General features: G+C 42.2%; 1 protein-coding gene across 1 annotated transcript in view; it reads right to left on the bottom strand.

Annotated features, from left to right (window-relative positions):
• GPC4 (glypican 4) overlaps positions 1 to 12540 on the bottom strand; it is a 171830-nt gene that overhangs the window by 104307 nt on the left and 54983 nt on the right. Inside the window, exon 2 of the mRNA XM_077825571.1 lies at positions 10709 to 10867. Coding sequence (XP_077681697.1) covers positions 10709 to 10867 — 159 coding nt within the window. The remainder of the gene's footprint in view (positions 1 to 10708; positions 10868 to 12540) is intronic.

The raw sequence follows: 12540 nt of genomic DNA, 5'->3' as shown, positions 1-12540 counted from the left end.
TCCTCATGCGAGTAATCCCACTGACTTCATGGGGACTAACTCAAGCAGGTACGGATTTGCAGGACTGACCCAAAGGAAAGATAAATAGTGCTCAGAAGGGCCCACTCAAATGGCATATGACACAACAGTAGAAGAAAAACAGAAGAATTGACATACTTCCAATAAGAGAGTTTAAATGGGACAGATCCAGTTCCCCAAAAAAGGATTTTCTTCTTCCTAAAAAGCCCCATTTATAGCCTAGAAATTTAAGAGTGTAATACAGATGCAATTGTTTTGCCCCCAATGTTCTAAGCGTCAGGAATAAATGTCACAGAAACCATCTTTTATTTAAGTTACAGGAGCCTACCTCTGCTAGGCACATAGTTCTTGCGTTTGAACCACACTTTCCAGTAAAGGATTTCAAAGCACTTTAAAATCCATTAATGAATTAGGTTTCACCACACCTGAGGAAAGTCTTACCCCCATTTTATGTAAGGGAAATTGAGGCACCAAAAGTGAAGTGTCTTGCCCAACGTCACAAAGGGACTGATAAACATTTTGCGAGGAGGGTGTGGGCAAGTTCATTCATTGGATGTGTGCTTTGTTCAATTTGTGTTACTCCAAAGAAGGACAAAAAGCCAACACACTGCATTTTTATATTTCCAAAGAACATGTTAAGTTTTATATACACCAGATACTAAGGACGGTGGGTTTTATGTTTTCAACTGGCCTTCTTTGCATGTTCAAGTTAATTGTGTAAAGAAATACAAGCAAGACATATAATTAACCAATGCACATTAAAACATAGGGCTTGAGCATGCAAAGTGGATACACTCTATTTTTATAGGCACAATTAATGAACACTTTAGACAATTGGGCACCCAGTGCTTAGGGTGTATTTTTAACGTGCTGTACCAAGTACCTTGAATTAAGGATGTAATGTCATCTCTAAACCCTTAATTTTCTGGCTTTTATGGGTGATTATACTTTCTGTGTACAGAATAGCATTGCCACATGTTTTTTAATATATACAGACAACCTGTGCTCCCATTTTGTGTGTGTGTGTGTGTGTGTGTGTTTCTCTCTCTCTCTCACTCTCTAAGATGAAGCATGAATTTTCAAATGCACTCTCTTAGCCTAACTCTGCTCCCACGGAAGTCACCCTTATGTTCTATTTTACTGCTAAGGGTTTTTTTATTTTTTAACCACACACTGTCTTTGTGCTGTTCTCAAAGGTGCATTTGGGGATCAGGCTCCACCCTGCAGCTGGCTCTACAATATGAAATAACGATGCAGAGTTTGAGCCAGACAGATAAAAGGAATTTGGAGAAAAGACACAAACGCTCCACAACTCTGGTTTCATCTCTAAAGCAAACAATCCAGAGCTATGCCACATTCTAACCTTCCCCCCTCCCACCCCCCCAAAAAAGTGCCTCATTACTTCTAATATGCATTCACTTCCTTTATTGCATTTACCACATTTGTAATTTCCACCAGGGAAAAAACAAACTGTAGTTTAATGACCTTTTGCCAAACGTGTTGAGAATGTGATGAATACATAGTGTTAACACATTTATTGAATATGAAGTCGGGAAGGGAGGGCAAGGCAGAGAGCCGTTTCTCTGTCCTGTTTTCAAACATGTGTTAGCACTTACCGACATGGGAAGAGCTCTTCCACACAGTTCGAAGAAATTTAGGCTTAAATCATACCAGTATCACAGCAAGAGCCCTTGTAATGGGCAAACCTCAAAGAACAGGGAGGCGGAGTTCAGAAAAGCAACCAGAAGTTCACTTAATTATTGAAAGGTCGCAGGGCAACAAAAATTGGGCTAGAAACCTCCTAAGGAAAGGCCCTCATGAGATTTCTGGCACTTCCTGTTTCTGGTGGGTCCAGTGTTTGGGTACATCTGCCTCCAGCTGAAACCCTAGCGAGCACAGAAGAGCTGAACAGCAGTTCACAACGACAAGGGTCAAGCAAGACCCAGCTCGTTGACGGTTTAGTGGAAAGGGAAGAAAAAGCACAGAGCCGAGTTACGTTCTGATTTGAGGAGCAATTGTGCGCAGCAGTTGCTGTGAGGAGAGTATGACGGGATTAAACATTGGCCTTAAAGTTATGAGATGAGTACCAGCGAAAGTGCTGCAGCAGGGGGTCATCTCCTCTCCAGACCTGTTGTCTTCTGTCCAAACGACAATCTCAACCTGCCTCTCCAGTCAGCTCCAGGGCAACACAGCTGAAACACCCACTTTCCACGACCCACTATCCTCTCTCAATCACTCTGGGTAACACCAACACTGAGCTTCTTGCTCAGGCCAGTATCCCAGGCCTCCTCTTCAACTCCAACCTCTCTTCTCTAGCTCCTCCCATCCACGCTGTAGCTACATCTTTCAGATTCTTTCCACGCAACATCTCTGGACACAGCCTTTCCTATCCAGTCACACAGCTAACACCCACCCAGGCTCTCATCTTGCATCTCCATCACTGCCACATCCTCTTCTCCGGCCTTGACAAATGCCATCCTATCCCACTCTCAGCCATTCAGAATGCTGATGCAAGGATCCTTCTCCTGGCCCATCGTTTGACCCCATCACCCTCTTTGCCTCCCTCCAGTGGCTCTCTATCACATCAAACATAAGCTCCATGTCTGCACTTTCGCCACCCTTCACAGCCTATCCCTCACCCTACCAATCATCTCTCATTACTCTGGCCTCCAATTTGCCCGTGAGGCCAGCTTCCATCACCCACTTGATAAATTTTCAAGCAAGCCCCTTTGCACTTTCTCCCTGGACGCTCCACACTTGGCAGGAACTCCCCGTACACATCCACAAAGCGAACTCATTATCCACCTTCAAATCCTCCTCAAAACTGTCCTTTGCTAGGACTCCTACAAAAAATTAGACGACAGTTAGGCAGCTGGTGTGCAGACACCATGCTGCCAGTCACGCTGACCAATATGGTTTCCTTATACTCCCCTGCCAACTGTCAGCCTAGCCATCTTGCGTTATACTTAGATTGTTAGAAATTTGGGCAGGGATAGCAATTTGGGCAGGGACCTTCGTTGAGTTGTATTTACACAGCGCCTAGCACAATAGGGTCCTGGTTCCTGCCTGGGGCTTCTAGGAATTAATAAGGGATGGATTATTAAGGCACTGAATTCACGAACTCTCTGTGGGATCCCTCACAATGGCATTTGTTCAACCAACATGCAGGGATGCTGAGTCCAGAAGAACGTATAGGCAACATACTTGTGTGCATAAATATTACCAAATTCTAGCCTTGTTTCTTCTGAGAAAAGGAGAGGGAGGGGGGAAAGGAAAGTTAATTTTAAACAGACAAACAATGACTCATTGACTAGCTTGTATCAATTAGTAACTAAAGAACCTCACATTTCCCCGTGTGTGTAAGACTGCTGTGCACATGTTTCAAACAACAAAAACAGGTAAAAACTCATGCTCAAATAAATTGGTTAGTCTCTAAGGTGCCACAAGTACTCCTTTTCTTTTTAGGTAAAAACTATGTGATGTGAAGAGCAGGTAATTCTATTACTTGGAGGAAAATAAAGACAGTGTGAGATTGTTCAAAGCCCTACACAGAAGTTAGCTGTGGCTAAATCCCCAGCACAATTATGAAATTCACAACCATATTTTTCGCCTTGTGGACAGGACATTCATTTTGCCCTTGGAGAGGATACTGTGTTGCAACTGTCTCAGTCTCTAACACCACAAAACCAAGATCCCCTTCACTCTCAGAAAGGATTCGCTCAGCACAGGGAATGATTTGGTACCAAACAAATTCTGAAAAGCCCAATGTGCCTCTAAAGCACAAATGTTCTGGTTTTGGTTCTTTTTAAATAACCTCAGGTGGGGAGAAGATAGTGGGAAATGTATTGAGAATAAATATAAGCTAGACATAGAAACAGGGAAAACAAAGAAGGAAAGCAATTCTTTCATTCATGAAAGATGTGCTTTTCTCCTACATTTACATCTCCCAGGTATGTAGGAACCTCAGCTAAAAGACGCTTTTGAAAAATTCCACTCAGTCTAAGTGATTCTGGGTCTCCCAAGTCCTTGAACTCCTATGTCACTTTGAAAATCCCACCCTAAATACGCACAGGTCCAAACTGAAGTCCTAAAGACAATTCCACAGGAGGAGACGTCTGCCTAGGTTAATGAAAGTCTGAGGGATCTAGGCCTTTTTCTATACTGGTTGCTAGGGCATGAGATGCCACCTTCTTTTTGAAAGAGAAGATGGAAACCTGCCTTCATCAGGACAAAATAGAAGGGAGGGCTACACGTGTTCACGGTCTGAAGAAAAACAAGCCACATACTTCATTTTCTAATGCTGTATTATTAGCACACTCACATATCCTTTCTATTCCCTTAGAGACGCAACTGAGTGGTAAAAGTAGCATTCTCCCCAACTAAACAGAATTATCACAAAGACCTACAAGTCACTGCTCCCGCTAAGCTGTGCCCGTGTGCGCACGTACACAGATCCTAAACCCTGCGCACACCGCGAAACACCGCGCACACAACAATTTGCACGGGGGGGGGGGGGCTGTGGAACCACTTCTTTTGCCCTATCTCCTCCTAACTAAGAACAGTGTCTCATACAATGATGCACAGCGACAGCCATAGGATTTCTAGGAGCCGACTGTTTTGGAAACCTTCTTAATTGGCATTAGTTAAAAAGCCAGTTGAGAGACACTGGAAGACTGGAACTAAAGCCAGCATACTGCTAGTTTAGCAGATCCTGCACCTCTTGCTTGTGCCATTAGACCCACTGACACTTCTGGAGGCCACACACACAAGTATGGATTTGCAGGATTCAGCCTTGGATCTCTGATACTGCAGCCAGAGCTGTCAATCAAAGTTCAATTGTCTGATACGACATTCATGTCCCAAAAGGAGAACTACTTTGGCAAGGGAAAGAGGCCTGATTGGTATGCATGCTCTCTGATTACTCCTAGGAAGGGAGGCTGGAACATAGTTGGAATAGTGGCAAAGGAATCTACCCCATTTTACTTTAGGTGGACGGAGAGTTAATAATTAGGGGCTTCAGTCCCCAGAAGGAATTTTTACTTCTTGGTTCAGATTCTGCTCACGGAAGAGGTGCTATAAACTCTGGCTAATGATTAATGGGTTGTAGGTCTCCAGCCTGAAAGCAGGAGCTTAACAGTTCGCTCCTGAAACTCTCCATTTTGCAGAGATTTTCTCACAGAAAATTTGCAATTCAAGAATCGCTGACAGCAGAGGTGTATGCTCCCCCTTCCTTTGGGTCACTGTTTTCAGTTTACCAAGGAGAACTACCATGGAACCATGGCCTGAATGTCCAATGGTGCATGATCAGAAGGCCCCCGTTTGGCTTGTTTCTTTATTTCCCCCTGTTCTTCCTGGAGTAGCCTGAGGGTCAGGAATAACCCTCAGCATTATTTGGCCTCATAGGGAATGCACAACCAACATGGCCTACTCTTATCTCCCAATGGATAATGAGCTATGTTCTGTACTAATACCCACAATAAGTGACAGACTCTTGAAATTACCAAAGTAGCTGAAATAATTGTGCACCACCAGAGAAACTCCCCTCTTCTGCAGAAATCCACAACTGACTCCTCAGTTACTGAAACTCTGTTCTCGGGAGGGGGTTTCCTCCCCTATGGCCAGTTCAGCCACCAGAAAACGCAGTCTGCCATTTTTCCAGGGGGGCTTCATGACAGAAAAATATGCCTCCAAGTCACTAAATAGCTTGAATGACCTTTAGCAAGAAGAAAAGAAATAATCTTCAGTAAAAGAAATCTATCTAGCTAAGAGACTTGAAAAATAAAGCTGTAATGACTGTCAGATTGCTGGATCCCCCTGGCTCCCAGCTGGCGCGCTCCCCGCCAAGTCTTCGAACGTGAACAGGGCGTGAGGCACCTGAGAATTCTCAGCCACAAGCCGAGATCTGGACTTGCACTTCAGAGTTAGAGTTACAGTTACAGTGACCACTGGGAGGAGTCAATTTGCTTGGTTTCAGTCCCCAAAGGGTTTCGTTTTACTCTCTTCATATTTGTTTCATCTTAAATGTTAATGGAAAACTTGGGGTGGGGGCATACAGAAGGAGATCTTCTCAACATTTAATAGCTTTCCAGATGCCGGGTTGTACTGGGCGGTTTTATAGGAATTATTTTGTCACTTGGGCATTGGACTTGCCCAATCTACTGCCAATTCTGCCTGTGAACTGATCGTTTCATGTTTGCCCTGATGCCCTGAATACAGCATCTGAAGATCCGCAGAGATTTGAGTCTTCATAGTCTTTGCCATGATATATAATAGGAAAAGTCAAGAGGCAATCATTTAACTGCACTAAAAACACTTGTAAGGGAAATCATTAGCTGCCTATTGAACTCACTGCATCATTAATATTACTTACTTGTATTGTTGCAGCACCCAGATGACCCAATCATGATCAGGGCCCCATTGTGCTCAGCTAGGTCCCTGCCCTGAGCATCTTACAAATGACAAATATACCAAGAAATCTTTCTGTCAGGACGATTCAGAACTAGAACAGGCTTCCAAGGGAGGCTGTGGAATCCCCATCAGGGGGAGGTTTTTAAGAACAGGTTGGACAAACATTTGGCAGGGCTGGTCTAAGTTTACTTAGTCTGGCAGGGGGCTGGACTAAGATGACCTCTCGAGGTCCGTTCCAGCTCTACATTCCTCTCGTTCTGGGATTCTAAGAGACATATTGTACTCTCTTTATAACTTATGTTCTGAGAGTGTTTCATGACATTTTATTATTTAGTGATACCACGCTTGGTAGAAGAGAGGGAAATTAGACAACTCTGCCATTTGAACTATCATGCAACAAAATCAGCATAGCTTCTGCCACAGACAGTGACGATTTTTAAAGGCTTGTCTCTCCTCCAAGAAATGTATGTAGTAAAACAAGCCTCATCTAAGGAGCAACACAACAGCGGAGGAAGAATAATCTAAGTGAGGCCACCATCCCATATAAGTATTTCCCACCCCATCCTCATTCTCACAAAAGACTGGACCATTTTTGCTCCAGTCCTGCCTTCATCCCCCTCAAATATTTATCTTTGAGAAGTGACCAAAGCATGGAAAATTTCATCCTGAAAGATGGAAACTTACGAAAGCTGCAAGCAACTGAAAGCAAGGTTAAATGCTTATGCAACCTCCAATCACAGTGTTGCTGCTATGATTCATAGACTTTAAGGTCAGAAGGGACCACTAATCATCTAGTCTGACTTCCAGCATAACAGAATCTCACCCAATAATTTCTGCATCAAGCTGGTAAAGCTTGCCTGAGCTACAGCATATATTTTAGCAAGACATCCAGTCTTGACTGTACAGAATTCCAGAGACAGGGAATCCATCGCCTCACTAGATTTAAGTTGTTCCGGTGGTTAATTATTCCCACTTTTCAAAATATGTACCTTATTTCTATGTTTTATTACATGCAGAAGTGTGGTTAAAGTGATTTATATTACAAAAGAAAAGGCCTGTGGGGGACAGTCATGCTGTCATGTTATACAAGCATGTTTAAATAGGAGATAAAGATATTCGGTTATAAGATCTCCATGCTCTCCCCCCCTGAAAATTCAGAACATACACAGCTCGATCCCAATTTATAATGTAGATTACAAGGAGCTGAAGTTACTTCTGGTTGGTCTTTTAGAGATCCTGGACATCAGAAGTTTGTTTTGTTTTCCTGCCTAAGAAAGATACAGAAAGTTTATGAACCCACTCCCTGACATGTGTCACTTGGTGCCAGATCAATGCAATTCTGATGACCAGATTGTCATTCCAACCATGCCTAGTATCAGGGGGGGGAAGTTTAACAGAAAAATTCCAACAGCCACCTTACATTTCATCCTCCATATCAGGGACACTGCTGCTTCTTGCTACTTACATTTATTTATGGCAACTGTTACAAAGGTCAAAAACACAGCAGTACTTTACATTCATTGGTCTCTCTTTTCAAACTTGAATGTCAAGGCTAACAGATTAGCAGCTTGACCCAAAATGGTTTTTCCAAAGACCCAAAAGGGTCTGGAGTCAAGGACACAGATAGCCATTCAAAACAAGAAAGTTGCTGCTCACTACTAGGTCTCACTCCCGGAGCACCACTGATGTGACAGTACACAGGACAAGCCTTTGGCATGGCTGACTGGAAATGCTTGTTCCACAGATGTGACCTGGGATCTAGTTTTGTTATGGGAATTTAGGTTCTTTGCAGTAACCCACTTGCCTTCTCTGTCAATAGAACTGCTGTTAACCGGATGACTTTACGTTAGGCACAGGAAGATGCAAGGTTTGTTTTCTATCAACCTTATTTTCATTTGAATTAGTTGACCTCTAGCAATTTCCATGAGGAAGCCTACAGGAATTCCTACATAATCAAAATAAGGGCAAGGACCCATGGCAAGAACACCAAACTTCGGCAAGGGAGAGCCTGCTTTTCAAATCTTACTCTGCACAGACAGTACATATCTCTGGGCCAGGATTTTTTCATTTTGGGTTCTGGACCAATTACGTCAAATCTGAGGACACTGGAATTCCAACCAAGTTTGAATTACAAGAAACATTCAATTTTCCTTTTCAAATGGACTTCACTGATTTTACTTATTTAGGCCAACATATTTTAAAAAGGGCACCTAAAGTTAAGCATTACAAGGTCATAATTCAGGCGGGTAAGTGGCTGCAAGCTGCTGGCTGCTCAGCAAATTTTGAAAAATCAAGCCATTCAGTTAGGCCCTTAAGTATGGACTTAGGGGCTCATCTTTAGTTAGGCAGGTTTGAGAGACTTGGCCTTAGATTTTAGCACAGTTTCCCATAATTTACTGTACAGCAAATGTTTCTTCATCCATCACTGAAAGAGTTAAGGATGATCCGTCTCCTACAACAGTTCTTCCCCTGCTTTGTTATCAGCTCAAATTCACATAGTTAAGAAGGATGATTCTTCTTCTTAGACCCTTAATTATAAAACTTCAGCGGGCATAAAATAAGGACTCGTGTTGAAGCACGTTGTCTGGTACTAAAGTTCGTACTTTGAAGATTCCAACTATATTAATTTTTTCCAAAGAGCACTGCAGCACCTCACATCATAAAAACAGGCAGACACACCTAAGTGCGCTCCTGACAATAGGTGTGACCGCACCGGGTTACATGATAAATTGCATATGCACGTATGTTTTCAGCTACAACAGTGTTTTACAAAGTCTCATCAGTCCCCTGAGGTGAAGCTGGTGCTATTCATCTGGTCCCCTTTTAGGGGCTTATCTATGGACTGGATTCCATTTCGTGTCTGGTCCTGCATTTAATAAGTCTGCAAGTCTAGACACTTCGGTGATGTGTTTATCACCCCCTCTGTGCAGCAGCAGGTAGAGGGAGAAGACAGGGGAAATCTCAAATGAAGTTATATGAGGGCAATGTTTAGCTGGAGCCCATTCGTGCAATTTCACTTCGACTTTCTGACAATTTTAACACCTCTTAACTTTTTAAAATCATCCAAGTTCTGGTGTATTTTGAAAGCAAGGTGCTCCTACTTCTTCAGTGTTTTAGAAGTACACACAGTAACTCCCTTGTGTGTTTAATAAGTAAAGATATGTAAGTAAAATAAAAATTGTACCCATTCCAAGTTCTGAGCAGACAAACAAGATATTCACAGAGTAGAAAGCTCTTATGTTACAAAACTGGTCCAAGTAAATTAACTGGCATGGAAGCTTTTGAAAGAGCAGCAAATTCCACACCTTTGAGGCTATTTGGACCTCTTTTGTGGATTGTTTGATCGACAGAAGACAACAGAATGGTGACGTACCCAGGAATTCTATTGGTGAGCCTTGGTGAGTGGGACTGGGACAGGCGTACACTGATTTCTCTGGTGTACAAGAGTTTTCTGGCTCTGGATGGTATTTCCTCCATTTGACACACTATACCTGAAGCGTTGTCTCTCTTTTGTTTCCTATGACTTTTATCTGCCCCTACGTAGATCAGTCTGAAGAGATAGTACACCGCATTTCAGGTGGACTATAATACAAATGACAGCTCCCACGCAGGAACACTTATTAATGAGAGCTGCCATTTAGTGTCAATTTGGCAGCAATTTCAGTTCTTCCCCTGCTTCCTTATTGACTCAAGTTCACATAGTTAAGATGGGTGATTATTCTTCTTAGATCCGTAATTATCCTGAAGGTTAAAACATCAGTGGGCATAAAATAAGGACCGAATTCATTTCACTTGTGACCCACCTTATACTTGAACCCAGGTCTCCATATGCAGGAGTACTGTATTTTGCTCACTGCTCTGCTTAGCCCTGATGACTAAGTTCAGTGAATACAAATCCTTTTAGCTCTCATCACACTGGGCGAGTGTCAGCATTCATGTAGATCCATGCTAAGAGACATGCATATTGTGATTATACATTTTGCAGAGACACAGAAACAAAACTAACTGTGGTCTACATTTATAGCACACTGGATTTTCTACAAATGAATCAGGAACAAAAGATATATCGCTATGGGAAACTAACAGCCATAATCAGCAAATATTTCTATTGCACTGGATTGCAAAACAAGCAATGTTCTAACCTCACCACCGCCAGTCATGAATTATGATCTTCCCAAGTCAACAGTGAAAGACACAGTGCAAGTAGACTGCATATAAAGGAACACGGAGATTATTTTAAGTTTTATCAGTGTGACAGCAAATTCCAAGCTCCAGTACTTACCATCAAACTTTTTATAACGGGAACTAAACGTTGTCTGTAAGTGATGGCTAAGTTCTACTACCGCATTTCTGAAGTCATGTTTACTCTGCTGACTGTACTTCTCTTCCATTTCTTGAGAACAACATGTGTAACCTTGTGGACATACTTTCAAATGGTCACCTGAAAAATTAAGAGTAAATAATTTAAAGTTACATAAAGAATATTTAAAAGAGACAAGAAAGTTACTATGTAACAGGCTATAATGCATGCGCACGCATACACACCAAGCCTAAACTCCTTATTCTGGCAATACCACTTAAAACTAATGGGATTTTGAATCAATTAAGCATGCAGGATCAAGTCCTTACCCATGAAAACACACTTCGGAGAAACTCAGCAGTACCTATGTGAAGACCCTAATTTTGTCCATTGCTGAGTATGCTACAAAGCCTGTCCTCAGTTTCTATTTATTCAGCACATATATTGAGTTAATCAGCAGAAATTAATTTTAGACAGTAATTTACACCAAAATGGCCTCTCTACATAGATAGATAGATGTTCCCCCTCCCCCCCCACCCAAAACACTGATTTCTTCAATTGCTACTTTCAGTTCATTCTGTTAAAAAAGGCATGGATGCAGCACTGACCACAAAGGTCTTTTTTGTATATTGGAACCCCATGAAGAGATTTAGCTCTCAGAATTAAGACTGCCCAGGGTTTTAAAATACAAAGTAGTTTGATTACATGCTTTGGCCAACCCATTAAGTTTCCCACCCCTCTCATTTTACACAGTTTGCTAGTAGGTAAGGTCATGACAACCCCATGGCAGAAGTCATAGCTAGAAGTCTGCTCAGTCTTCAGAGCCATATACAGTAACCTGTACCTCCCTTAACCTCATTCTAAAATTTAAATAGCTTTTTTCTGGTTTCATTTTGTTTGTTCAGAACTAATTCAATAATAGAAGGCCATTGATACCTCCCTTCTCTCCAGCAAAACAGTTTCTGAAGCCTACTGCAACCTTTGATATTCACCCCTGTGACCGGCTCATGTGTTTTTCCAGTAATTTAAATAGCCAGCTCACACTTTTTTCAATTATTACAGGCACAAGATACTTAATACTTAAAATATTATTGCTTGCAGTAGGGAAGCCGTTGAAAAGGTCTTCAGAACTTCAGGGACAGAATAAGATGGCCAGATGTTTTCCCATGTGATCAGGAAGTTGAGTGCTTCAAATGTCAACTAACAGCCAAACGTTGTTCTCAGTTAATTTCAGCCAAGTGACTCCAGATTCTCAAGTGTATCTGAACACAGAATTTGGCCCTGTATAATTAGTGGTTAAAGATGACATCCTGACACTTTGTAAGATTTCATAAAATTTTAGTGGTTTTAGTAAATTGCTTCTTTTCTGTAGCTTCATGGACCAAGATACCAGCTTCATATTGTGCTTTATCACTCCACCTTACACCAATGTAAAGTGGGCTGCCATAACATCATGTACCATGTAACATGATGTAGCTGAAGCAACCTGGGATGTGGCATCCAGGAATACTGAAGTGTGGCAATCTCTATAAAAGGTTGTAGAGGTGATCAGATCAACCTGTCGTCACAGGAAATTCATTAAGTCACCTTCTCTCTTCGTTTCAGAGTTCTGATTGCACACTGAAGAGCAGTGCTGTAACTCTCCTGTCTGGGTGCTGCAGGGGTGAACTAAAGGAATTTTAGTTTGCATTAACGTAGTTCGTAGCACTTTGGTGGACATATTCACACCCCACTAGTCCGAACGTCAGGGCAGTGTAGACACAGCTTTAGGGTCAGTCTCCCCTGATTTTTGGCTTAAGGCATCAGATGGAAAA

The sequence above is a fragment of the Eretmochelys imbricata genome, chromosome 9 (assembly GCF_965152235.1).
Source record: "Eretmochelys imbricata isolate rEreImb1 chromosome 9, rEreImb1.hap1, whole genome shotgun sequence".
Classification (NCBI taxonomy): Eukaryota; Metazoa; Chordata; order Testudines; family Cheloniidae; genus Eretmochelys; species Eretmochelys imbricata.
This window is presented reverse-complemented; position numbering and strand designations above follow the sequence as displayed.